We start from the raw sequence: 26,866 nt of genomic DNA, 5'->3' as shown, positions 1-26,866 counted from the left end.
ACTGGGCTATTTCAGCCAGTTCAGCACTGTTTAAAACTTTTTTTTTTCAACTCACCCAAACTTTTTTGTTCCAATGATCTCAAATCAAGCAAAGAAAGAAAAAAAAAAACCTTCATTAGTCAGCATTCCTGTACAGGTCAGTGCCCCATGAATCTTCTGCCATTGGTTTCATTCCCGCCTAGTGGTCACCTCGAGGACTGCATCTCCCACTTCCACATCCCCAATTTTTTGCGTGGGGCATCGTGCAGAGGGTGGGAGCACAGCCTCCCTGCCCTGTCCTGCCACCAGGAGTTAGCTGGCAGAAGGAAGCAACATTCAGAAGTCTCCTGGGGAAAAGAAGCATTTTGTGCCCCAACTGGTGGAGAACATTCTGAGCTTACAAAAAACATATTTTTTGTATGCACTGAAAAACATAAAAATTAAGAGTTTCAGAGTTTTCTTAAAGCAAAGCTTGCAGCATTGCTGACCCCCCCCCAAGGAAAAATGCTTATGCAATTTCAGTGTAATGTCCTCTTTGGGAATAGAAATTGAGGTTGGAAAGTCAGACTTCTCCATAGAGACAGACACGCGGCTTTGGTCTGTCCTGATCCGAAAGGCACAAACCACATCTTCAAGAAGGTTCTCACCGTTCCTTGTGCACGCTGTCCTCAGTGTGGTTAATCATTACTGCAAGGCTCAGTTTCCTGACATTTACCAGCAAAGTCTTCCTTTCTTTCCAAACCCAGGGCAAGTAGCAGCCTCTGGAGAGCTGTGCAGCCACCAAGGGCATTTAGTCAGTCTCGTCCCTCATGGCCACAGGTACCATGAAACTAGGCCTGTCTTTGGCAGAGGCTGGAAGCCATGCCAAACGGAGTGATGGATTTTATTCACCCCAAAGCCGCCCTTCCTGCAAATTCATCAACTTCAAAATGAACCGCTCGAGCTCACGGTCTGAGAATGCAAGAGTCATTGCGTCCTCCCAAGGATTTGGCACTGAGCTCAGCCGTGACGCACTTAGCCCACCAGTGGCCACCCAGGACGGAGAGATCTGTGATTGCCGTGGTGGTAATTTGGCAGCCGTGGGTGACGAGGAAATGGTGTGTGTGCAGTTTGTGGCTCTCTTTGCACTGGGTGCGGAGCTGTGTCAGAAAAAGCTTTCCCTCGGAGTCTCCTCTGTTTACTGGTGAAGCGATGCCTTACCTGTCTGCCTCCCTTGTGGATTTTCACAGCAGGGAGTCTCCGTTTCAGACACTGGAGCTCAGGGGCAGTGGAGAGGCTGCCTTGGTGCCCCTCTCGCTGCACCAAAGGTCTGGCTCATGGGATTGCTGACAAGGGACAGCCACTTCAGCAATGCCATAATGCACATGGATGGTGAGATGGGCACATGCTGCCTATCAGCGGACTGACCAGCAAAGCCCCATCAGTCCAAAAATCCTCACAAACCCAGCTTGGACTTTGGAAACGAGAGCCACATCCACAGCGGGGCTAAAGGCACAGGCGTGACAGCTCTGCTGTGCGGGCGCACGCTGGGAATATACTGACTCTCCAGCTAGCAGTGGGAATGGGATAGAGCTTGGGTGAAAATCGCTTTTGCAGAGGCATTCCTAAATCGGAGTGCGAGGCCACTTGTTGCTGTAGGTCCACAGGGCCCCAGGCGGCCTGGCTTCTCTTCCTTTCAGTTTCCTCCAAAACTTTTAAAGTGTTTACCTACCATGTCACTTTAAGTGCCACATGTAACACCTGCAAAATGAAGTATTTGGCATTCATGTGGGTCAGGATGCTTGAAACATGACTCTTGAATTGAAACTGTATGGCCATTTCTGAGTTTTCAAACAAAGTTTTGTGCATATGGGTCCCTTCCAACTCAGGATATTCTATGATTCTATGATTCTGTGATTCATTTGTTCCAGCTCAGCTCTTTCTTTTAAGTGCCTTTAATTTTATTTGCCACTAATCTACTAATGTAGGGAAAAATGGCTTTCTGGCTGCAGTGACCTGTTTCACGCATGTTAAAATAGTATTTATTTAAATCTTAAAATAATTTAAATTTAGTCAAACACATTACATTTTCTCTCTCTCTTTCTTTAGAAATGTGTTAATTCCATGCAACTTGAGCAAGCTTGGGAATAACCTTCTGGAGTTAAGAATGGAAGACGTCGTTCAGTATCAGCGAAGCAGGTAAATCTCAAATGAAAGTTTCAGAAGACATTGGGCAGAGCAGGGGACAAATCCTGTTACACTAAATGGGTAAATCCATCCTGCCCTTCTGTAATTCGGATCAACATAACCCAGGTGGGAGGGAACGGAGACAAAGATCTCTTTCTCTGCCAAAAAGCTGATTTTGACACTAATCCCTTTCACCACCGGCATCTCCTCTCAGCTCCTGCTCTCCCATACCAGCTCCTGCATTCATCTGAAACCGGTTCATTTCCCACAGTGTAGGTGAGTTACCTCTTACCATGGCAAAGGAACAGAGCTGAGCTCTACATTTCAGGGAAAGCCTTTGGTGAAGACCAAAGCTCAGCGCTCAGCGGTGCATTTGGTACCTCCAGGTCCCTCCTTCCCCACTGGATGCAGACGTGTTCCCACTGAAACCTCTTGGGTGTAGCCCACAGGGACAGGAGGAGTGATGCATATGCTTGTGCGTTGGTCACGTTGAATTTGAGAGTGGAATGAGACTTTTTGCGAGCAAAGCACAGCCCGTGTGAGTACAAGACACGAACCCCACTCACCGTGGAGACTCAGTTTTGCTTCAGAGCAGTGTGTGTCCCCATGCAGTCAGACCAGGAGAACCCAAACATGCCAAGAGGACAGTTTTGTAGCATGCCAATGTAAACAGGTTTCTGTCCAAGGACTTCAAGAATATTTTTTTTTTCCTACATAAAGGCAAAGTTACTTGCAGAAGGAAATGAGACTGTGCTTAGGAAGCCTTCTTGACAGCATGAGTATGTAATCTTTATGCAAACAAGACCTTACTCATGTGGTGTGTCTCAGCAGTCCTCTCCTGGGAAAGCTTTGGCTCCACATTCCAGCCTGCTGGGGACAGACACAACATGCGAGGAGGAAGGTGCATGAGGTGCACAGGTTTCGCTGACAGATGGACATGTGAGGCTGGAAGCAGCATCACAAGGCACTCACTCACTGGTCCCACTTCATCATGGTGAAATGACCACCCAAATTGCTAGGGCTGACTTAGTCCGGTGGCGCATTTGTAGTTTGTCACATTTCATGTTTATTTGCTAGTACAATTAATTAAAGGCAGCCGACGTCAGGAGGGCACGGGACTTGTAGCCAAATGCATGTACTACTAGCTAACAATGGGATTTCCAAGGAAGCATAACAAACATGCCCATGAAATACAGTGTTCTCCTCAACTTCTTTGCTTACTCATGGCCTGTGAAAAAAACAAAATCCAGAGTGATCTACGTAATCATTGTTGTGCGTAGGAAGGCTTGCCTGGGCTTTGTTCTGGGGAAAAATCTAGCTTTGGCAAAGGTGAGAGGAAAGGAATTTCTAATTGCTTTAGGCTTCTCTTTGTGATTCATTGTTTCTTCACATACCAGATGACTTCAGGTAGGTAAAGAAAATTCACCTCCTGATGCACCAGTGGCAAAAACTCAGCTGTGGCAAGACAGTGCCAGATGTCCTCCTCTTCCTGGGAGTAGGATGATTCAGAGAGAAATCCATTCAGATCAAGGGAAATATGATGAGTTTCGCTTACACCAACGACCCTGCGCTCTGCTCCCGCTGCAGGAAGCAAAAGCAAAGCAAACCTGCACACGAGTTGGGCTTGCAGTAAAGGGTCCCTCCAACAGCCAGGCAAAGGGCTTTCCATGTGTTTATTTCTAAAATCTTCGTTTGTTTCTCACACCGGAAGATAGGACTTGAGTTTGACTCCTCCTGAGAGCTTTCCTAAGGGGACCGAGTCACACGCCAACAAACCGATGTATGCAGCAGAGATGAGAAATGGGCAAGCAGCAAAGAAATGACAGCCCCTTTGTCATGGCATGGGCCTGATGCGTCTTTGTAAAGATGCTGGGACAAAACACGTTCACTTCGGATGGGAGAGACCCTTTCTTGGCTGAAGGGATTTGACCAGGTTGCTGCAGCTCCCAATTCTAGCAGCTCACAGCTAGGTGAAGTCTTTTCTCCACGCTCTGTTCACCTGTGTGCAACCATTTTCCTCACCAGCCATCCAAAATTACAAACCAAATTGAAAAAAACATTGTGTGAGGAAGATTATAAATTAAAAAGCTACAACTTTCCCTGCACTTCCAGGAGAAAATTCCCAAGCAATTCTCACGGGTACTTTATTTCTCTGCTGCTCTGAACACTGTTGGAAATAACATGCAATATGAAAGAAAAACATGACGCTATTTCTGTCACGTGTTCCCAGTCCTCATATGAGACGATAATCCCTCAAAACGTGCAGTACCATGTAATTTACTCACATGTTTTCAAATTAGGTAATACGCATCTCCACAGTGACTTCATACCCAAGCCACTAAGGTGAGGAAAGGGATATATTATTCACCCCACTTAACAAACTCAGTTATTCAAGCTACACTTTGCAACTTTCATTGGCATCAACACACTTCAGGTCAGACAGACTTCCGTGGAGAAGATCCTCCTAGGGCAGCCTGATATGTAACCCCAAATTGTTGCCACCCTGTCTGCACAGGACCACCTCAAGGAACTTTGCCTACAAAAGATTGCTCCTCCATTGTTAAAACCAGTGCTCTGGTTTGTCTTTAACTATTTGCTCTGACCATACTACACGGTGTCCTTAAACAGAAAGCTGCAGTGGGCATGGGATAATTAAAAACTACATAGGGGCTTTTGCCTACAGAAAGCCACTTTATCACAGTAAGCCAAAAAAGCGATCATCCAGAAGTTGTATGGAATGAAGAAAACAGAAGACTCATAACTAACATTCCAGGCATTAGAGGCAACCATGTTCTAGCTTTTAAAAACACCACGTTGTAGTATAGGACTTCGGGATGTTGTTGTTCTTGTTTGATTGTTTGTTTTGTGGAGGGTTTTTAATGTGAAGATTTCTGCTCTGGTCTTTTCAGCTCAATCTCTAAGACACTAAAGAAAAAAAAAAAAAGCCTATTTTTTCCCAAGTGTAGACATCATTCTTCTAACAGCCACGCTGCTCACGTAAATATGCACATTCTCTGAGCTGAGTGCGTTCTGTGGTCATGCTGGGAGATCACCATGCCTTAATGAACAGCAGTCAAGCAGCTTTTGCTACCTTGGTGCAAAAGTTTAAACATTTTTTCTCTTCTTTTTAAAATGAATACGTCGGGGGCACTTGCAAAACGATACATGACCTACATCCAACTTTGGAATGCATTAAGATGGCTGTCCCCCTCTATAGGGACTGTGCAGGGTTGGAACCCTAGAAACTGTGTGGAGAAGAGAGATAATCTGGTGATTCTGCCCACCTAAGAGCAACATGGTATTCTGAATATATACAACTGTGTGCAGAGTGCAGGTGAAACGGTGTGATATGCAAGGTAAGGGGCCAGAGTTACATCGCTCAGGTACCTCAGTGTACAGATTACAACAGCAGAGGTCCGGCCTCAGTTTTTGTAGGGATTCCTATACAACATCTTCCCCACTTGGTCCCATGGGGCCAGGGAAGCAGGGTCAGGAGGGTGGTGTTGTGTTGTAGTACCGTGGAGAGCCTGCCTCCAGGAGGACGTGGGCAGGACCACGAGCCCAGAGTCCTGGGGAATGTTTCTGTGATCGCCCGAGGAAATGGAAGAAAGGGCAGCAGGTTTCAGTGCTCGCCAGCATGGAGGACCTGGTATTACAGAAGGAGATTGTTAGCTGAGGGCCAGCTCCCTGTTCTAGTGTAAATCCAGCATTGCTTCACCCCGCTCACCGCTTCAGGCCCTTACAATTACTGCTGGGGTCAGAATCTGCCCCTGAGCATTTGCAAATTGCACAAAAATGAGTGGGTGAGCGCTGGAGGTTGTATTTGGTCAAACGAGAGCTGCTGGGTGCATGCTGTGTGGAAAATTAACCAGTCAGAGCCTGGGGCAGGGCTCTAACAGCGGGCAGCTTCCCAAAAATCCTCCTAGAGTGTAGCAGGACTTTCATCCCAGCCTGACTTGTAACGTGTTCCCTGCCACCACTGCAAATCTGAGCCCGGCCTGTCCTGCTCATCCGTGCCTAGTGCAGGCAAGTAGGCAACATCAGGAGCTGGGACATGGCCCAGGACATTCTGCAAATTTCAGGCTGGCCATTCCTGAAAGATGTGGAAAGCACATGTAAAATCCCACCGCTGTGATTTGGTAGCATTAAGCCCCTTAGTGCCATTGCGTGCTTCATCAGGTGAGGCAGGGATGCACACAGCTGTTAGAGTTTCCCTTAGCTGAGAAAGAACCCCTTGGATTTTCAGGGGGACTGCTTTTCGTTCACATTGATGTAAATGAGAGAAAAACGCAGAGCTCATAGTTCTTGTGAGTGCCTGTAGATTCTGCCCTTTTTGTTTTTATTCTTTAGGCATGCTGCAGAAGATTTTGCAGTCAAACGTGGAGCAGCTGAAAACACGTGCCACCAGGCAGATTTCCCTGGGGTGAGCAGCTGATGCAGTACACATGCATAAATTATTCCCTTTCTGGACGGGTTTCACTCATGAAGTCCCTGCTTCAACCTAGGTCTCTGGGAAAGGAATTGAGCACTGCCAGACTGTCACCACCTCAGGAGAAACGTTGCTGTTGACTTTCATGGCAGGGCTGCATGTTCTTTCAAATGCCTGCGTATCTCAGAGGCTAGAACCTTTGTACTGATTTCCAGAAATGCCGTATTGTTTCCCCTTCCTTCCCACCAAGAACCCAGGCTAGGCATCCACATCCTCTTAATTACAGCAATCTTGACTTGCATCAGCAGGAACTGGAGTGACATATGCCTCACTTCAAAGCTCTCTCCCTGCCTATGAGGTAGCTGCTGATAGCAGAAGATACTGGCATCTGCAGATCACAAGTCAAGTGAAAGTCTAGTGAGCTGCCCAGAAGACACTGCTCCGGTTTGAGTCATCACCCTTTTCCACCTGTTCTCAACTGGATGGATGAGAAAGGATAACTCATGTTCAAACACCCAGGTCAGCTGCGCCCGCCCATACAAAATAAACATTTGATGTCAGTGAAGAAAATTAATGGGCAGCAATTTCTGCCACTTCCTTTCCCTTCACGCATTTCTCTGGAGTTTTATCAAAAGTAAAGAGAGTGAATAATGAGATCGCGGTTGGCACGCGGACACTTCTGGAGGACACGATGCCCAAGCGTGCTCCGCCAGGGCCAGGCAGGACTGGTGTCACTTGGCCTCTACAAGTCCCTGCCCGTGCCCCTGATTGTCACCACACGGCCGGGGAAGGGGCAGGCTGTTTGCTGGCCACCCCATGTGGCGTGAGAGCAGGGTGGCTTTCACTCTGATACGCGGGGCCAGAGGAGAAGGAAATATAACCCACATACTCTTACAGTCTGGGGGCTCCCAGCGTAATCCAGAGCTGAAAATATATAACTTCATGTCCTGGGCACATCTTTCCGTTTTGATCACCTCACGCTGATGGATCATGGTCAGTGAGGGGGACAGCAGGTCCCGGGAGCTGCCAAGTGAAGCTGAGGAGAGCTGAACTTGTACAGAAATGAGAGCACATTAATTTTGCCAGCAAAAATTTGTTGGGATTCACCACAGATCATGAAATGCCTGCGTGACAGGGTCTGACCTGCTGTCTCGGGATATCACGTCCTTGCCAGGGTGATCTGACAGCCCCAGGGAGCAGATAGCCAGATGATGCACCGCTCCAGAGCAGGAAACACAGCCACCACGTTCACCCCTGGCATGGTTTCTGGAGAAAAGAAGGCTGGGAGAAGGCAGGCAGACCGCCGGAGAGAAATCTCCTCTCCGATGTGGCTGCGGTGCTGTGCTCCACGGCCATGGCAGAAGGCCAAGGGAAAAAGAAGTGTGCACCAATGCCACCCGCTCTGGGGTGGATGCTCCCCAAGCTCGGGCTGCTCTGGAGTTTTTCAGGGATGGCAAAAAGACAGTCGAGGCGCAGGACGGACCAGCCCAGCTCCCCAGGGGTTTGTCTCTGCGGGTTGGAACAGGGTGGCACTCCGGTAGTGCATCTCCTCCAGCAGTGTCACCAGCCTGTGGAACAGGAGGTCTGGCTCAGGACAGACAGCCAGGAAAGACTCCAGCTGTGCACATGCAGTGTCTCCCTGCTAATAATCGCACCCTGCGAGGCTCACCAGCCTTTGGGGAAGCTCCCTGTGCCCAGGGACAGGCAGGATGGACAGTGGCTTGCAGCCACAGCAGGGTGTCCTGCTGGAAAACCCCGGGTGCCGCCGGGAGCGGTGGCTCAGTAGGTGGCACTCTGCATCCACGGGGAACCAGCACCTTCCCAAAAGCGAGCCCTGCCCCTCGCTGGCCCAGCACCCTGCCCCGCCAGCCCCACTGCAGTGGGGCAGCCCACAGGGGTGAGTCCTGCAGCCTCCTCAATGCTTCATCTCCTTCCATCACTGCTGGGGATGTCCTCCAGCAGCTCAGCCTGGGGACAAAGTCCAAGCGTCCTTCCAGCCTGGGAGTAACGCCATGGTCAAGCTTAGCACCTCCTGCCTGACAGCATGCAGCTGACGGGGGGCATGGAGTTGGGAAGAGCAGATCCAGGCCCTCCCTGCTCAGGAAGTGTCTGATTTCCCTTCACCTGTGGCAGGTAAGCTGGTCAGAGTCTGGCCCTAAAGATCAGCAAGGGGGAGGTTTCCAAAATCTTTGTCCTGCTTGTGGCTCCCTCTGCAGTCGATGGAAGTTCTGTGGGAGACGTATCAGCCAGAGTACTGGGGGCTTCCCTCCCTGCACGTCTCCCCAAAACACCTGACCTCTGGAGGTGTCCTCTCAGAGGAGAAGTCCGCAGAGCTTTGCTGGAAAGCATTTTGGGAAAAGCTCTGGTGATATCTCCCCCGACCCTCCTCCCATCCAACTGGCAGCCAGCACCCTCGGTGTGTTCCCTGGATGCTGAGAAGTGTCTCGCCTTGCTGCCCCAAACGTACCAGCCGCATTGGCAGTACAGGATGCAAAAAGAAAAGCGCTCTCGTGCCTTTGCTGTGGCCACCAGCACTTCTAAAGCATTTCACAGGGAGAAGCTGTAAGAGGAGATTCCTGAGCTGTGCTAGTTTATGCCCGGCCACCCGTTTTTCTTGCAGGAAGCAGGAGAGGCAGGAGGAAGTCAGCGAAATGCCTAACAAATTTGTAGCGTGCCGAGCCAAATTCCTTGCTGCTGCCAGCTGGTGAAGCGGAGCCATTGGTTGGAGATTTCAGGAGCGAGGTCAGTGAGTCAGGAGCTGGATGTGCCATGTTTGGTCTCTAAACAGTGCAGGTAACACAGTCAATTGCTCTCAGGTCATTCAACCTTTCCCCCGGTTAGCTTCTATTTTCACTTGCTTAGCAATTTGCCAAGCACAGCATGAGGTTGAAGTTTTCAGTGCTTCTTGGACTGAGCTTGAAAGAATTACCTCAAAGCGTTCCCAGTAAGTTTCTCTCTAACAAAGGCAGGGAGAAATTTACTTCATTTTAATGGCAGCAAAAAAGAAAACTCCGCAGGGAAGCTGTAGTCCCCCACCTGCGGATCCAGCTTTGAGCACGTCAGGCGAGGGACAGGAAAGGTTTCAACTTAGGCAGCTCTATTTGGCCATTCTCAGAAAACAAACCCCACTTGTAGGCAGAACAGACCCCATCCCCAAAAGCCAGCATCTCTGCCTTTGGAGAAGCTGTGCTCACACTTGGCCTGTGCCCTGGACCTTACAGGGGTTATGGATGGGTAGCTCGGGTCTGAGGTGGAGGGGAGGGAACTGTGTTGAGCCCCAGGCTGCCCCCAAACGCAGACTGAGCGACTGATTCGGCAGCTTCTTTTTCGGAGCTGTCAGGCATCACTTCCCAAGATTAACCCACTCCAGGGCACTCAGCGCGGAGCTGGCGTGAGCCTGAGAGCCGAACACAGCCCTGGGAGCTGCATGTCCTCCTTTGGCCTGCAGAGAAGAGGGGAGAAGGTTTAATAACCGAGCAACTTGGATCCCAGCCAGGTTAAACAAAGGCTCTGTCACCTCCCTGAGCTGCAAATGGGATTCCAGAGCATCCCAATTAGAAGAGCAGAGCTTTGTCTGGCTCTCACAGCCATCCCACCCTCTTCTGCTTCCTCCTTACAGCTGAGTACTGGGGGTGCTCTTGCGACACCCCGTGATGAGGAACCTGATGCAGAGAGCTCCCATCACGCAGCTGCTCGGGACCATACGTACCCCTCCAATGCTCCACGCTGAGCCTTCGTGGGGCCATGCTGCGGTGCTGACTGGCACCAAGAGGTACCCATCTGCTGTCCTCGCACCCCTGTAGGGCTTTTCTGCATTCCCACCCTACACCAGCACGCTACAACCTGTACCCCTGGGGTTTGTCCCCTAAAAGCAAGTCTTTGTGGGACTCAGGAGAGTAAGGCGCCCTTCGCCAAGGGTGAGCGCCCACCCTGGCTGGCTGCCCCCCTCCTTGCCTCTACTTCGTCAGTCATTACTCACGTCCTGCTCCCCGAGCAAACACCCACGGCCCCACACGCAGGGCAATCACCGCCTTTATTGCCCCAAAAACACTCCTGCCCTGTATGCCAACCCGCTTCCTCCGAGGAGCGGGGGGCAGAGCAAAGAGCGGAGGCGTGCCCCGCCATAAACCCGGCTGGCTGTGTGTGTACGGGGCTCGCCATGGCAACCCCGCTCCGCCTCACGGCGCCGGGGGGGACGCGGAGCCTGGGCAGCCGCCGACCCCCGGGGGCTCCCCTCAGGGCGACCGTTGGGCGGGGGGGGGAGGGGGGAAGCGCGACCGTTAGGGGGGAGCGACCGTTAACGGCGGGCGCGAGCCCCCCGCGCGCGGCCGGCAAGGTGCGCGTGCGCCGCCCCCCCCACTCCCTCCCTCCCCTCACCTGCAGCCCCGCCCGGTGACGTCAGCAGCGGCCGCCTATAAAACGAGCGGCGCCGACGGGCGGCTCCTCATGGAGCGCTGCGCGTCGCCGCCTGTCGCGACACCCCTCCGTTGCTGTCGTCTCCTGTGACACTACCGCCGCTACCGGGATTACCAATGCGCGCCGTGGCGTTGCTCGTCGCGCTGGCCGTGCTCGCAGGTGCGGCGGAGGGTGGTGAGGGTGCCTCGCGAGCGGCGGTTGGGGCCGTTATGGGGCTGTTGGGGGTGGGGTGGGGTGAAGAGGTGCGTGCTCCCCTCACGGCGCCGTCTCTCCTCACAGCCCGCCTCGCCGCCGCCTCGTCGCCCAACGGCACCCAGCCCGGCCCGCGGGAGGCTGAGGCCCGCCAGGGGGAGGCTGTGTCCGGCCCCGACTACGAGGAGGAGGAGGACGATGAGGAGGCGCTGCCTGTCCACCAGTACATCGTGGATGACTTGATCCGAGGTGAGGCGGCGGTCCCTGGGGGTATGCCTCGCCTTCTTGGTGTTTCCCCTTCTTGTCTTGTCGTGTATGGAGTGCTCCTCTTGGGAGCAGTTGAGTTAGAAATAGGATGTCAGGTTTGGGAGCTTAGTGGGAGTGAAGTTAGGGGGTGTGAGAGCTGCAGGTTAGCCCAGCACCTGCTGTGCTGCCTTCCTCATCTTTCTCACGGGAAAGCTGTGATGGAGTGACTACCTTGCTGCTGTGGAAGCATCAGCAGGGCTGCTGGGTGCTGTCCCTCTCAAGAGAGGGGTTGAGATGAGGCTGGTTGTCCTGCTTGAAGGCTTTTCTGGGTGTCTTATGCTTATTTGACTTGGAGTTGACTAAAGCTTTGCAGAAGAAACCAATGCAAACCCCATAAGTGGCTGTGGAAATGCTTGTTAGGTGTCCTTTAGCCAACACTTAAACAGTCCTGGAAGCAATGAGGACATTTGAGCAGCCCACCTGACCAGGAACAGCAGGGACAGGAGGACCTTCTTGGTTCTCATTTAAGTACAATTGTGAGACAAGTTGTGAAGGCTGGGGCTAAAGGAATTCCTATGAGTGGTTAGCAATTCAGTACAGGATAGTAATTGGTGCTGTTGCCTTCTAGGATGGAATCCAACTGCTGTTTTTCCTGAGGGAACACCCTGAGGCTTGAATGAGACTAAGGGGAGCATGTTCCAGATATTACTTACGGGAATGTGTGGACCCTTGTTCAAGCTTTCTGTGACTGCAAGACCTTCAGGGGGAACAGGAATGTCAGAGTTACTGAGCAGTTTAGCCAGTAAAACTACTGGCTCGGTGACTTCTGTGTTGTCTAACTGCACAGAAACCAGATTTGTTACCAAAGGTGGTTGGTTTGTAGACAAGCTCTGCTACTTGGCATGAGGTTTATCTGTGGAGGGAGCCTTCAAGCTGTTATGATTCAACTGTGGATGGTTTTCTTGGCTATGCAGCTTGCAGACGGGGACATAGATCAAACCAACAGCCTCTTCCTTGAAGGAAGAATGGAAACAGCCTCAATTACGAAAGTGTGAACCTAAATATCAAGTCCAACTGGACAGGATGGAGGCCTCAGCTGTCAGTTTTAAGTTCATGCTGCTAGGGATAGGAAACCTTGCTGCAGGAACAGTGTTCCTAGTTTACATATTAATATAGCTTATACAATTTGAATCAGACTTCTGGTTGCTGAAGGCGTTTTTGCTTTTAAGTAACTTCAAGCCAGGCTTGTTGCTCTGGAACTTAAAATGATTGCTGTCTAGACAACAGTGAACTACACCTTGTTTCTTTGTGTACTTTGTGGACCATCTCTTGTCACCAGAAATACAGGGTTATGGAGTTGTTGCATCCTGTTGTGGTAATTGCCTGCATGCGTAGTGCTCTGAGTGAAATAATCCCAAAATTTTTTTCTTTGCGGCACAATAGGGAAATAAATAGCCTGAAAGATGACTGCAAATGTCTTGACTGTTGAGACCTCACGTGGTTAACCGTTACTCCTGAATAGCATGGCATCACTTGGGGAAGACTTGTTTTATGGCTAGTAGAAAAGGGATGGTTTGTGCAGAGAACCAGTGCTTCACCACCTTGCTCTATGATAATGCTATCGAGTTTTGTTGCCATGTGTCTGTGGAGTTTATTCACCTTAGTCAGTGACTGCCCTATGCTTGTTCTCCCTGGCAAAAGGAAGATGCCCTCACATCCAAAGGCTACTAAGACACCAGCTTCTTAAACCACGCTCTTTGGGAGGTTTATTTTAATTGAGATAATGAGGGGCAACAGTAAGTGGCAGAACAAATAACCTGACTCTTGTGGACTCTCCTGCTTTCACTCCTCTGGTGCACTGTCATCTTGAAGTAGGAGAACTGGAAATGAACTATCTCTTCTGCTGAGGACAGCACTGCAGGTTATTTGGGAGAAACAAGTATGCTAACTGGGATAGCAGGCTGTCTTGGCTTGACAAGTGCCCAGGACTATCTAGCAACTTACAAAGCCTTTCATCACTGATGCAAATAGAGTTTAGAGCAATGGAGGCTGTTAGCCTTGTATCTGCATTGCTATAAAATATGTGGATGGCTTGGCTCAGTGTGAACTTAGGTTCAGTCAAGGACTTCTGAAGAACACGTGTGGTTTCATTCAAGTGTCTTAGCCATGCGGAACATGGCTAAGTCCTTTAACTCTGCTCTTCATCCACTCCATCTTTTGCTGCAATCTGTCTGCATTGCTCAGGACTCAAGGGTATCAGAGTTAAGCTTAATGAGCTTCTGAGCTTGCTGCATTTGTGCTGGATGTCAAGTACCCAGATCTTTGCTCACTTGCATTCTATGCTCCATAATCACAGGCTCTCATGAAGTGATTCCCAAATCTTATTTCATTTTCACAGGATCTGTCTGTTTAGCATTACTAGACTGAGTGCTCTTGTCCTTTTTTCAGTTGAACCTGTGGTTAAGCCCAAGACAACAAAGAGAGGGGGTGAGAAGAATGCTGGCAAATTGAGAAAGAAGAAGAACAAAGGGAAGAACAAAAAGAAAGGGACTCCCTGTGAAATGGAATACAAAAACTTTTGCATCCATGGTGAATGCGTATACCTAGAACATCTCCAGATGGTGACCTGCAAGTAAGTTACATGCACCTTGTGAGCTAGCTGTGATTTGCATGTGCTGGTGGCATATGAGGGCTTAGAGGAAAAATTGGTGTCAAGTTGGCCTAGATCCATCTCAGTCAGTATTTTGACTGAGAATCTTTCTGCCATGTAAATTAAGTGATGATGGAATCTGAGATGCATAACAAGCCACTGAACTCATCAGTTGGTCATAAACTTGAACCAAAAGAATGAAAAGGCGTGTCTTCTTGGAACATCACGCCCAAACTAATCTCGACTTGTTGAAATGCTGACAAATCTTGTGCTAGAGCAGTGACTGCATTTCATGAACATGCTCTGAAGAGAGCATCTTGAGATTCATGTGAAACTCTGAAGATGTTGAAGTCAGGCTTGAATGTGTGTGTAGGCGTCCTTGGCTCCAGACAGCACGGGTGCTGATAAGAACTTGTGTTGATGTTTACTTGCAGGTGTCATCAGGATTTTTTTGGTGAGCGCTGTGGTGAACAGTTCATGAAGACTCAAAGGAAGAATGATGTGGCAGACTACTCCAAGACCGTGTTGGTAGTGGTAGCTGTCCTGCTCTCAAGCATCAGCTTTGTTACTGTACTTATCGTTGTGATAGTGCAGTAAGTATTATGTTCTTGGGTGTCTGGCTGGCTTAAGGGTGAGCAGGGCTTGTCTGGTTGTATCAAAAGTATGTGTGGCTTGTCTGAACTGTGTGCAAGACCTCCAAAAGGGCAGAGTTCTTATCCTGGCTTGAAGATGTCTTGAGGGTAGGAGCAAGGTCCGAAAAGTTCTTATCAGGTGTTCACTTACCCTCTTTTATTATTGGCTATGTGCAGCCTGTGAATACTAAGTTTTAAATCAAGAGCCTTCCTGCTACAACCAGAGTATTGGTGCTGCAGAGCATCAGCAGGAGGTGGAGGAGGAGCATTAATGCTGATGCAGCAGTGCATTTCCTAATCCTTGTGCAGAATAATTCTGCCAGCAATAATGTGACTAATATGTGGCTGTTATCCAACAGCTGGGTACACAGCTAGAGGTAAGGAAACAGTCCTCTAGCTGTCCTTTTCTTAATGGAGGTTGCTGGGCTTAAATACTTGTGCTTTGGGGGAATCAAATGAGGGAGCAAGTGCTGTCTGTCCAAAAGGTTGTATGGCGTGCTGTTAAGGTTGAGGAAACAACCATTCCTTGGTTAATGGCTGCAGACAGTCCAGAGCAGTAGGTAACCAGAATCTCAGGTCCTGTTCTATATATGGTAAAAACTTATGTGGGAATGTTCTTCATGCCTTGCATGAATGCTTCTTCTGTACCTGTGTTTCTCTTGACAAGGTACGTGCAGCAGCTTCTACCCATCTATGCCTCGGATTCTTGTTCTCTAGGCTTTCTGCTGCTGCTATTAGGTAGTTGGCAGTGGGAACCTGGATCTGGTGTTAACAGAGCACAGGAGCAGTTCTCTAGGTCAGACACTGCAGCAGGGCTTTGGGTAGTGTGGGTGAAACTCAGAAATCTGGTCTAATTTTAGATTTAGAAGTACATTGAATTAGGTACGTGCTGTACCCTTTTGTGCAATTCAGGAAACAAGGTGTGCATTTGTTGTGTTGTTGTTGCTTCATATTTGCTTCATATTTAGATGTGAACTTGAGGAATGCTGGGAAGAACAGTTGCTCTCTGAACACTGCCTCATTCCTCTCTGCTATGAGAGAGAACCAGTTCTGTAGTGCTGTAAGAAAATGAGCAGAGTTAGCTGCTGAGGCAAACCATGCAATAAGACTGCATCTGTCCCGTAAACACTCACAAGCTTGAGCCATGAGGTTTGTTTATCTGTACCTGTGTCCAGAGGTGGTTTGTTGGGAACACTAGGAAAGACTTCAGGAAAAAATCAGTTAGCAGCTTGCTTTTGATGGGTATTTTGACAAATCACTTAAATCCCTGTTCCCTTCAAGTTCTGCTCCAGGAAGGAGCAAAGCAGTCCTCACTCTGCAGCTGGCTGCAAAAGGCCTCCAGGCTTTTTGCAGTAAGGCCTCTTCCTCTTGATACCTAGTGAAGCTTGAACCAGGAAACCCTGGCTCTGTGTGGCAAAAATGCCTGTACTTAACCTGGGGGATCTGTCATGTTATCAAGCTGTCAGATATAGCTTAGAGATGGATAGTTAAACACTTAAATGGTTGTGCTCAAAAATTCGTGGTGCTCCGGGGTTGCTTGAGGATTTGAAGGACCTAACTGTGAATGGTGCAGAGAATGGGGGGCTTGTAACAGAAGGCTTTGTCAGGGTTCAAAATGACCTCTAACATTGTGTTATTCCACAGGGTCAGGAAAAAGTGTCCGCAGTATGAAGAGAAAGAAGAAAGGAAAAAACTTCGGCAAGAAAACAGAAATGGACATGTTGGTGTGTAAATGAGGAAAAAGCAGGTATGAAAGCTGATGTGAAACTTGTTTCAGGTTTTCTAGGTTGGGATTAACAACACAGGAGTTGCATGCGTGTTCAGTGAAGCTAGCCTTACCTTTTAACACATCAAGTGCCTTGAAGCAGGTAGGTTACGTGTGAGTGACCCAGGTTACTGGTTTCCTGAAACAACTCATGTTGCAGTTCTGTGAATTCTTCAACAGCACTGTTAGCTTTCTGGTAGGCCTGTATCATAGGAGATGGTGCAGCAGCCAGATGGATCATTATCCCTCCTAAGAAGTACTGAGACTTTTCACATCTCTTCAAGGCGTTAGCAAGTTTGAAGTGCTTAGGGGATACAGAAAGACCAAGATGCCATCTCGGTGACCACCATAGATAGCTCCTCAGTCAAGTTCCATACTCAAAGCAACAGTGCTAAAGCTCCTTGGATAGGTGGATTGCTTTTGGGAGAAATGTGGTGGCTTTCAATGAACAAGTTAGTCTCTGAGTAGAACTGTATTAAACAGCAGTTTCAAGGACTTATATTGAACAGGAGTTATACTACAAGCTGAAGGAGAAACTAAAGGATAGTCCAGAAAGACTTTGTTATACAGTATTTATGCTTTACCTCATGTGAACTACAGAGCTTGTCCAAGCTTTGTCCTGTGACAGTTGCTGAGTTTTGCTCAATGTTTGCTTGAAGCTGAAGGATGTGTAGCAGAGTGCACATAGCTAACCTGCCTGTCTTGGATGACCTGTGTCTAGTGCAGAGCGCTCATGTTTTGGGTGATGGTTAATGTGCCTGGTCTGCCCCTTACAGAACAATTCTGCTGTGGCCACTGCCAAGCTACAGGGTACCTCTGGCTACCTGCCACATCCACCTGGACACTGGGGGCTGGAGTTGTTGCCACTAAGCCCTGACTCATCAAGACAGAGGCTGCTGCAAGGAGATGCCCGACATGCCACTTGCTGCTGAACCACTTGCTGGGGAGGACAGTTGCCACCCCACTTTGTACAACAACATGGAGGGAGCTGCCACTGCAGGGGCAGAGGACTTGCTATCACAACCTGCTGGAGACTGCTGCTACGGAGCTTTCTCTACCAGTGCTGGACCTCCAGTCTCTGCTGTTTTGTGGATGGCCTTTTTTCTGCTAGCAAGTCTCCTTTGGCACCTCCAACTGAGGAGAAGTTGTGGCTTTCAGGAAAGTGAGGTGAGGGGGAGGATGTTCCCTTCCCTCTCCCCAAAGTTAGGGAAGAGCTTATCTAACTAGGCCTCAGTGGATGAAACTAATTCTGCTCTTGCTGTGCTCCCTGTTGATAACGGCTTCAAATGATTTCATCTCTAGTTCTGACTTGCAGGGTGTTGGTGACAAATCTGTTAGCCACACCTGGGTTCTGTTACTGTGTGTGTGGAAGGTAATCCCTCTGAGTTCAGTAGAACTTATTGTGTGAGTGGAGCTATCCATCTGTGTGTGTGCTAGCCAGAGTTAAAACTAGCCTCCTCAGGATGCTGAGAAAAGTAAGATCTGAAGCTTTGTCCCTGAAGGAAAACAGTGCTTGAAAAAGCAATAAGCCTGGGCACTCCTGTTGTGGTGTCTATTGGCTACAAACACGTCTGTTATCCAGATGTTGGATGCTGCTTTGAGCAGCGTTGAAGTCAAGTGATGCAAATCAGATTCAGCCATTTGACAACTCAGCCAAGAACCTGTTCCTTTGAAGAAAGAAATTGATGCACTGATACTCGGCAAGTGGTGGTCTCCTGTGCTCTACCTCCTGGTGTGAAGAACTCTACTTACCTCAAACTTCTCTGACCCAAGTACCCTCAGTTTCTTGAATGCCCATGCAATCTTGAGCATGGAGTATTATCTGAGTTCAGTTTCTTCTTGAAAGACTGTGTGCACTTTCTAAACAGATCAGAATTCTTCTGGTAGCAGAGCAATGCCATTAATTGTCAAGTTGTCTGTAAATTTGTACATCTATTGTATTTAATATTTAATGTTTCCATAACAAACTTATTTATTTTATAATTAAACTTTTTTATAATCTTATGGTAAGAGTTTTTCTTGCTCTCGGGAGTACATGTCAACACCTCAAATTAGAGCTTGGTTTCTCCTCTAAGCGTGAGTTTTAACACTTAAATGCACAAAACAGGACTGGGAAGATCTAACCTACAGCAGGTGCAAAGTAGAGCTCAGTGTTCTTCTCAGAGTGCAAGTTGTTCGTAAACAATGTGCAAATGCAAGTGCTTGCTTCAGTAGGAAGTCCTTTAAATTCAACTACAAAGGAACCTTTTAAGTACTGGACTAGGGAGGGCATTAGTGAGCTACCTCATTGGAAGCAAAATTTGAAGCTCAGGTTTCAGCAGATGAGTAGCCATTTGCAGCAAAGGGAGAGCTGGGATTGTGGAACAGGGACAGTCTTTCATCTCACTGTGGTCAGAGGATTTCAGTGGTGGCTTGTAACTCCATCTTAAGTAAATGAGGAAAAGCAGAATAGCCTCAGGCCTGTGACTCTAAACAGCAAGGAAACCTTGGCCTGTAAAGTCTACCTTTAATTCCTCTTCTTCCACAAGTAGTTATTAGTCCAACTGTATGCTGATGTTCCCCCTAAGCATTTCCAGGAGTGAGCTGTGGTCTGAGGTCCAAGTTGCCTAGAACAGGGGATTCAAAGGGACAAGTGCTACTTAAAATCCATGCTTTGAGTAAAGCGGTGAGAACCTTCTTTGTAAGGCCTCTCTCTCTCAAAAGGGTCTCCAAGAAGTGTTACCTGTTGTGTCCTAGGTTGTGGCAGCTTGCAAAACTTTCAGGAAAAAAAAACCTCAAACTTTCTGCTGGGACCTAATTTGCACGCTTGCTGTTGGAGAAGGGCACAGTCCTGTCTCAAAGAGCTGAGCCTTGGCCTTCTGGCTTAGCTAAACTGTTCTCAGACATTCTCTGTGAGAGCCTGTATGGCATGTAGCTGAGGTACAGGTAAACTTATTGCAACATCTCTTGGGAATATGGCAATACTTCATTCCAGGGAACTTGCTTCATTACCAAAGTAAATAGCATCTCTCCAAGTGGCTTTTCCACAGACATTTGGTATTAGAGCTCTGGCAAGAAAGGCTGTTTCTGTAAGTCATGCCAAGGTTTTTGCTTTGGAGTAAACAAGCTCAATCTCAGTAGTGGCTGAGCCATAGCCTAGTGAGACTAGGAATGGATTGCAATTCATTTGAAAGCCATGAGACTTCTTTACCCAAATCATTTCCATCTTCAGTCATCTTTCTAAAGTAAATACCGTTTTTTTTCTTGGTAGGCTAAACCAGTGCTATCACAGAAGACTGAGGTGTTTTCCCTCTTCCTGTTACAGCTTTGAAGCCTAACAAAAGTGAAGCTGCTACAGTGCAACTTGTAAATTCCATCTGTTGTATGTTTTTCATACTCTGAGTGACTGGAGTTACAAAATGCAGGTGCCCAGCTGAGCTGTTTCTGGGAGGTTGGGATCTTGAAAGTTTAAGCCTCAGCCTGCAGTTGTCCTGGCTTGGACATGTCAATAATCAAGAAGGAAAATAACTGACTGCTCCAGGTGGCTGTGTGTGTGCTAACAGCTGTCCTGTGTTAGGCAGGCAACTTTCTGTGTTCCTTGTGGTGGCCTTTCTGAGCACTGTAGAATGTTTGCTGAGGATATTCCTTCTTGAGAAATTTAGCACACGAAACTAAGGTAGATTTGCCCTGTCCAGGAATAATACTTAATTGTATATTTAGAACTAACATACAGCTTTCCAGTTAAAAAAAAAATAAAAATTTGCATTTGATCAACTGGAACTGCAGGCAAATATTTGTGACTTTTTCTTCTTAGCAAGCAATAATGTTTTTTTTTTCTTTTTTTTTTTTTTCTGGAGCTATGGCACTGACTAATTACAGCTTGTTACCAGCTTCCTAATGTGAATTTGGTACACAAGCACCATTAAGACCTAGTGTGCCCAGTGGGTTGTTTGATTGAAAAAAAAAACACTGTTGGATGGAATGATACGTCTGGAAGTCTCTTGACATCCATGGATGTGATGTTTGTGTGACAAGCAAATCTGATCTGCTGCAGGGCAAGGTCAAAGAGAATCTTGATTGCTGTTCCTGCACAGCCAGGTCTGCTTTTCAGGATATACACATCATCTGCTCCCCTCATCTTGGAGTTTCCTTCATTCCAGTAAGCATGCCACGCATGGTCCCACGTTATTAGGAAGTTTTGTCTCCAGATTTTTCTTGGCCTTCCAGTGGTAGCGTCACTTTGACAGGAGAGCTTCTGTGTCCTTGTTACCTGTAGCTGCCTCTGCTGAGACCTGGAAGAGCAGCCTGACCTCTCTTGCACAATTTTCTGCACACATGGCTGATTTTACAAAGCATTTTTGGTATCCAGCTCAGTATCCAGGAATTCTGGTAAAGTGTGGGTCATGTCTACTTGCACAATTCCTTCGCCTTTCCTAAATGTTTTGTTCTCTGCAATCTGTGTGATTTTTAAGAAGACATAGTAGTTCCTTATGCTGTTCTTCTGTTGTGGCTTTGTGACTCTTTTGCATGTTTTGCAGTTGTCTATAACCAGAACAGCTTCCTTTCTCCTGGTGAACCTCGAACCCCTCCTCCTACCTTCCTCTCAGTAGCCCTCGTCTCCTTCAAGAGGGAGACTTGACCTCTTCAGTAGCAGATGTTCCTTTAAATCTTGGCCTGCCGGGTATCATAGAAAGACTGGTTCTTCTCCGTGGCATTGGAAAGATGCAAGTTTAAGATGTTTTCTTCTTCCTGATATACAGGAACATTTGTGAAGGTGTTTGCGTTGGCAGCTGCTGCAAGTAGACATAGTGCAGCAATTTGCTTAAATCCATCTTTGAGTTGTTCAGTGCCATTACCGGTAGTCGGTATAAAGTTTAGTATTCTTAAAATATCTGTGTGTTTTTTATATCAATATACTTAGCTATCCTGCTAGCATGACAAGTACTTCAGTAAACTACTTGAACAAACATATCTGAAAGCAAGGTTGTTAATGGGGACAAATGCCTGCTTGGTTTTGAAGAGGTTTTCTCAATGCACTAACGGTATGCCTCATTTCAATGAACTGTCCTGCAGTCACTTGGCTCTTGAGGAGTTTTCTTTGATAGGAAGCGATGGCTTCATGTTCTTGGTGACAGCTGAATGCACTAAGTGAGCATGCTCATGGAGCAAGGGCAAAGTGTTTGTGTCGGTGGTGGAGGCTATTCACAGGAGATAAATCAGTGGACAGAAAGGTCAGACAGCCTTTAATAAGCAAACTTTGATTCCTTCTCATTTTGTGAACAAAGCTATACATACCTATCGTTCCTCTGCTGGTTACACCTTCCTCGAGCGAGTAATCCTCATTTACTGCAGGTCTGGCTTTGCCTATGACTCGTGAGATTGCTCGGTTGAGACAGCTACGCCTGTGAATGTCAGAGGGAAACAGCTATTGTTAGCTTACTGTGGGTCTCGGCCTAAAGCCAAGGAAGGAAGATTTGTCTTTTTTCAACCAAAGGACATCTGTGAGGTAGGATCTTAAGTCTAAGGGAAAAAAAAGGTTTTCAAAATTTTCTTGGTATGGAGAGTGGCAGGGTGTTTGGTTTTTTGTTTGCTTTTTATTTGGTTGGTGTTTTTTTTTTTTTTTGAAAAAGAAAATTCATTTCAACGCTTTTTGTGTCTGAAAGACAGGTCTTTGCATATAATTCAGAAAAAGTCAGTCTTCAGTGTTTTTTGACTGAAATATTGCAGCCTCTCTGTTCAGTTTGGGACACAACTAAGTAATCTGAGAGCCAGATCTTATCCATTATTTCCCATACATCCCAACATAGATGTCAAACCTTCATTCCAACACCATGCATGCTAAGTCAGGTAACACCATCAGTGCTTCTAACTGCCGATGGATTCTTGCCTATCAACAGTTTGGTCCAGTCCTGAAAAAATAGCTTCCTTCTTTGAGTGTGGTTTTCCTTATACAGCTGGCGATGAGTTTGTATCTGGGTACCAGACTGCAGTCACTTACTGATCAAATTAGTTCATGGGTGAAACCTACTAGTTTTCCAGAAGATCACCAAGTACGTGTCTTGGTACTTTTTGCTTAGGAAAGGAAATATGTCAGTACTGCAGGTAACTAGTTAAAACCTGCAGAAACAGCAAAGACTTTTTAGGTGTCCAAAGCAATTAGGTATTTTGAAATGTTGCTATTGCATTGTCCACTTAGACAGCTCCAACTGGCGTAGGGTCTGAGCACCTCAAAAACAATCCAGATCGCAGGAGGTGTTGTCAGATCTGTCTTCCACTGCTTAATTCACTGCTGGGATGATAAGGTGAATTAGTGGAGGTCAAACAAGACCTGAACCTGGTAGCTATCCCTCATTTTGGCCACAAGATTTCCCTTCTAAATGCATCCTTAGCCCTCACATTTCTAACCAGTGTGATTTATGTTCAGAAATGATTAAAGGCGCACGTAGAAAATGCAAAGAAAGAGTTGCAAATGAAACTTTCAAATGTAATTTCCATAGGCACAGAGTTAGTGTGGCTCCCGCTGGTATCTGTCTGCATTGCTTTCATACAGTACCTGCCTCCTGTGGATCTGGCTCCTCTTCCAGTTAAAAGGCGCTTTCCTGTCTTATGCCTGCAGATGATTACTGTCAGGGATGAAAGGCAGACACCTCTTGGGTGGAGCGGAACAGAGCAAAACCAAACCAGGGCTTAGGGCAACAAATGTCCTGTCAGGTCTTAGTCCCTCTCATTCAGGATGAAAGCTTTTCAAGAACATGAGCAGTAGCTACGTGTTTTAATCCTGTTGAGATGTTCTAAGCAAGCACTAGCATATTGTTTGAACAAGATGGCAGTAGTTGGGATTTCAGCTGAAGGGAGGTAAGGTGAAAGAATAGAGTACCAGACTAAGGCTAAATGGGCCAGAATAGGTACAAGGTTTTCCATTTTGATTCCCCAACAGTGAAAAATGTTAACTGTCCCTTCAATTTTAAACACCGATCTAAGGTAATTCCCATAACCTTTGTTATCACCCTTAAAGCAACTCTTATTGTGCTAAATTCAACCTGTATCTCTTGTACCTCTGCAAATATTAAGGAAGGGCATAGTGGTAATGGCCTTTGTGCTATGAAAGCACATGCAATTCTGCCAGCGTTTCAGTGCCCTTTTGTAGGCTCAGCACTAAGCACCTCTTACTGGTCTGCAGTGTGGGAAGGGCTTGCCAGGATACTGGCACAGCAATCCACGCCGTGACACTGATAAAACCAGAAACAATATCCAGGCCTTTGGGAAGCTTGTATTAGCAACAGCAATAGGAAGAAAGGGATCCTTCTACCGTGGATACTTGCTTATTTTTCTTCATCACATTTACAGTGTTTAAGAGACTCTACATGGAAAAGAAATGTTACCATCAGCTTCATAACCATGCCCTTAAAAGATAAAGTTAAGATTTGAAAGAAGACCTAAGGTCCGTAGACAAAACTGCTCCTCAGCTTCAAACCTCTAATTAGGTGCATAGAAACTGCTGCTGTTTGTACAAGCTTGGTGACGGCACTTGCAAATAGGTAGCCAGGGGAATTTTGTATTTGGAGTATTTTTGAGGGTGATTGTGCTTGCTGTGGAACATACGCAATACCTGTTTTTATGCCCAGTCTTTGTTTTTCCTTTATTTTAAAAAACAACAACAACAAAACCAAAAAACTACAAACCACCACCAGGATCATTAGCATCTCGGTTCTTCTCCTCTGTTCTGTGTCCATCCCAGCAGTGCAGACTGGAATTGAACTGGTTTTTCTGTGGGCTGGCACAATTTACATAAGAAATCACTTACTGCAATGCTAATGAGCAAGCAGCACAAGACTCAACAGTGTGTGTCTGTTAGCAAAAATATCACAAGAAAAGTTGGGAAGGAATGGTGAACAGTGACGGCGGGGAGCTCATCAGCTGTCAGCTGTCAGCTCTGTCTAATCGCGGTCCCAATAGCATCAGCATGAACTTTGTCATCGATTTAATGAGAGGTCAAGGAAGACAACAGTGTTCAGAAGATCCCATCCTTTCACTGTGGCCTAACAAATTCTGCTTTAAGACATATTTAAAACATTTCATAGTTCTCTTTGCTGAGATTGCCTTGCTTCTGCTAATAGCTGCTTTCATTCAGAATGTGCGCAGGTAACTGAGGCGTTCCTGGTGTGTCTGGACTAGAGTTTAAACACACTGTTCACGTTTGCATCTTCTTCTCTGTTAAAACCCCATTTCTGGTTTCGCCTGGTTCTAAAGTATGCATAAGCACTGTTCACAGTTCACCTATTGCATCTTCAGGATGCATGAAGTCCACGTTTGGGTGCAGAGAGCGTCACATAAAGCTTCTGTACACTAAATCCCGAGTGGGAGTAAGTTGAGTGTTGCCACTGACAGAACTCTGAGCTTTACTGTCTCATACTGATGTTGCACAACAGTCTCTAAATGATTCTCACTCGTACATCCCAAGGGATTGCGCTACGGTTCAACACAGTGATTCAACATCCCTGGTCTCGCTGGTGCTGGGGAGATGCTCCACACACGGAATGGTAAACTTGCAGCAAACCAAGGCAGCTCATGTTTTCTTGGGAGGAGCCGATCAAGAGCAAGCATTATCTCCATCAGGTGTTCCCAGCTTTAATGAAGGGTGAAAGCCTTTCGGCCCCTTGCTCAAATTTCATCACAACCATCCCCAGTCTCAGCTCTCGGTGTGTGAGCCACTCTGGAAGGAGCTCTTTGGAAAGCAGCCAGCTGGTCTGCCAGCAGATTGGATCCAGTTGCATCAGCATGGGAGCAGGAATGCTCTGGGGCTGGCAGGACCAGTTCTGACTGGTTTTCCCAAAGCTCCTCCCACAGGAGCTTCTGCAAGGATATCCACTTCCCTCACCAAAAGCATCTCACTGGGTGATCCGGGGATCCTGAAAATGGAACAGCTGTTACCTGGCAAAACAAGTGAAGGGATTAACCCTCCCCTGGGCTCCAAGCCTGGTGACAGAGAGAAATAGTAGCTGAAACAGCACTAAAAATGCTACTGAGACATGCTGTCTTTCACCGTCACAGCTACAGAACTATCACAGCCAAACATCTACCAAAACAAAGACAAGCCAGGCCCTTGTTTAGTGGAAGATGAAATCAATTGGTCTGTGCTGATTAACTGCTGATGACACAGATAACTTTATGGAAGGCACTGTAGCCTTTCAGAAAGGATGTCTCAGACTGGCTGCTGCGTGCAAGGTTATCAACACGAATGACTTCGCTGTGAACCTTTCCATCACAGATGGTGCATCAAGGAGGTTGTAGATTTGGGTCTTTTTGTTGGCAGTGTTTCAATGGGAAGCCTTGGAGAATCTTGAAACTTTTAGTATTTTGTATGCTTGTGCATCAAATCTAAATATCTGCAGGTGCCTGGTGCTGCGGAGGACTAGACTAAGCAGTCCCTTCGGGCCTAGTCCCTGGAGGTGCCTAATGGGGTATTGCACCAAGGACCGGCTCCTGGAGTTGAGGCATGGCCTGAGAACCTAAAGTTTCACATATCTATTCTGAGCGAGGACATTTACAGTCCCTGGAGACAGAAGGGATGAACTTCAGTGTATGAAGTGAATGTTGCCCTAAAGACTGAGAAACTCGTGAAAATAACAAGGCTTATTTTATTTCTTCTGATTTTTAGGGCCAGCGTGATGATTTGGAGACCCGACTGCCAACCGAAACGTGACTTAAGCTGAGAGCCCGATACCATGTGTGAGAAGCCATCTTCAACCTCAGTGGGTAAGTCTCCATCTCCCAACCAGGCAGCATGGGAGTGTGATACGGGCAGGCATGTTCCAGCCCAGCTGATCTCGGGTACTCTGCTGGGAAGTAGGACAGGCAGCAGACAAACCCTCGGGCCTGTTTATGAAATATTCCCCTGCCGTAGCTACCAAAGCGAAGAGCAGGGAGGCCCGCAGTTACTTGGGGAGGAGGAAGCAGAGGTGAGGGGAGGGTGTTTGCTACCAATGCCGCGACCTATGCAAAAAGAAGCCTGACGATTGCTCCTTCCCCCTCCACCTCACTAATTACTATTGGAAAAGCTGTCTCCGATGCAAAGCATCTGGGATGACTTTGTCGTGTGGGGAACTTTGATTAAACAGATGGTATCACCCATGAGCGCTGGTAAGCAGACGGTGACCTTGTACATATCTTGGGGTGAAACAGGATATGCCATGCAGGAGAACGCTTTGCATTGGCTCACTGTGCCCACACGCCTTCCGCCCTGACCTGGTGTGGCATGTCTGCCTGGCCTCCCAGAGGACACACACGGCCCACAGATACGCTGCTCTGGCTTGCGTGGCTCCAGTGTGTTCGGGGCCACTGAGCACAAATGACAGGGTAGTGGGCACAAGAGAGCCACTGGAAGGTTTTTTCTTCACTGCACTACGCTGCCA

General features: G+C 47.5%; 2 protein-coding genes across 8 annotated transcripts; both read left to right on the top strand.

Annotated features, from left to right (window-relative positions):
• The first annotated feature begins 1,549 nt into the window (after positions 1-1,549).
• On the top strand, positions 1,550-10,333 carry LOC308194927 (uncharacterized protein). Of its 7 annotated transcripts, XM_080591567.1 has the most exons (5): positions 1,550-2,157; positions 2,347-2,421; positions 6,496-6,568; positions 6,651-8,707; positions 9,195-9,328. In XM_080591567.1, exons 1-4 carry the CDS (start codon positions 2,126-2,128, stop codon positions 6,780-6,782), a joined length of 312 nt encoding a protein of 103 aa, XP_080447693.1. In that variant the 5' UTR covers positions 1,550-2,125; the 3' UTR covers positions 6,783-8,707; positions 9,195-9,328. The 7 variants fall into 7 exon arrangements, 1 of the variants encoding a protein (XP_080447693.1); XR_013951065.1 differs by lacking the exon at positions 1,550-2,157 and having other exon boundaries at positions 2,164-5,501; positions 9,195-10,286; XR_013951062.1 differs by lacking the exon at positions 1,550-2,157 and adding an exon at positions 10,194-10,333 and having other exon boundaries at positions 2,164-8,707; positions 9,195-9,316.
• Positions 10,334-10,990: 657 nt separating this feature from the next.
• AREG (amphiregulin) lies at positions 10,991-18,479 on the top strand. The gene is made up of 6 exons (XM_080591549.1): positions 10,991-11,149; positions 11,270-11,431; positions 13,877-14,060; positions 14,513-14,671; positions 16,355-16,457; positions 17,252-18,479. Exons 1-5 carry the CDS (start codon positions 11,107-11,109, stop codon positions 16,440-16,442), a joined length of 636 nt encoding a protein of 211 aa, XP_080447675.1. The 5' UTR covers positions 10,991-11,106; the 3' UTR covers positions 16,443-16,457; positions 17,252-18,479.
• The last annotated feature ends 8,387 nt before the right edge of the window (positions 18,480-26,866 follow it).

The sequence above is a fragment of the Anser brachyrhynchus genome, assembly GCF_964034855.1.
Source record: "Anser brachyrhynchus genome assembly, chromosome: 4".
In the NCBI taxonomy this organism is placed as follows: Eukaryota; Metazoa; Chordata; class Aves; order Anseriformes; family Anatidae; genus Anser; species Anser brachyrhynchus.
Note: the sequence above shows the minus strand (reverse complement) of the source record. Positions and strands in the feature narration are given on the sequence as shown.

Excerpts from the sequence above, each read along its gene's own strand:
- LOC308194927 (XM_080591567.1), top strand. The coding sequence starts at position 2,126 with ATGGAAGACGTCGTTCAGTATCAGCGAAGCAG. Across the intron at positions 2,158-2,346 it reads GTTCAGTATCAGCGAAGCAG|CATCTCCTCTCAGCTCCTGC; the intron begins GTAAATCTCAAA and ends TTTCACCACCGG. Across the intron at positions 2,422-6,495 it reads GTTCATTTCCCACAGTGTAG|GCATGCTGCAGAAGATTTTG; the intron begins GTGAGTTACCTC and ends TTTATTCTTTAG.
- AREG (XM_080591549.1), top strand. The coding sequence starts at position 11,107 with ATGCGCGCCGTGGCGTTGCTCGTCGCGCTGGCCGTGCTCGCAG. Across the intron at positions 11,432-13,876 it reads CGTGGATGACTTGATCCGAG|TTGAACCTGTGGTTAAGCCC; the intron begins GTGAGGCGGCGG and ends TCCTTTTTTCAG. Across the intron at positions 14,672-16,354 it reads CTTATCGTTGTGATAGTGCA|GGTCAGGAAAAAGTGTCCGC; the intron begins GTAAGTATTATG and ends GTTATTCCACAG.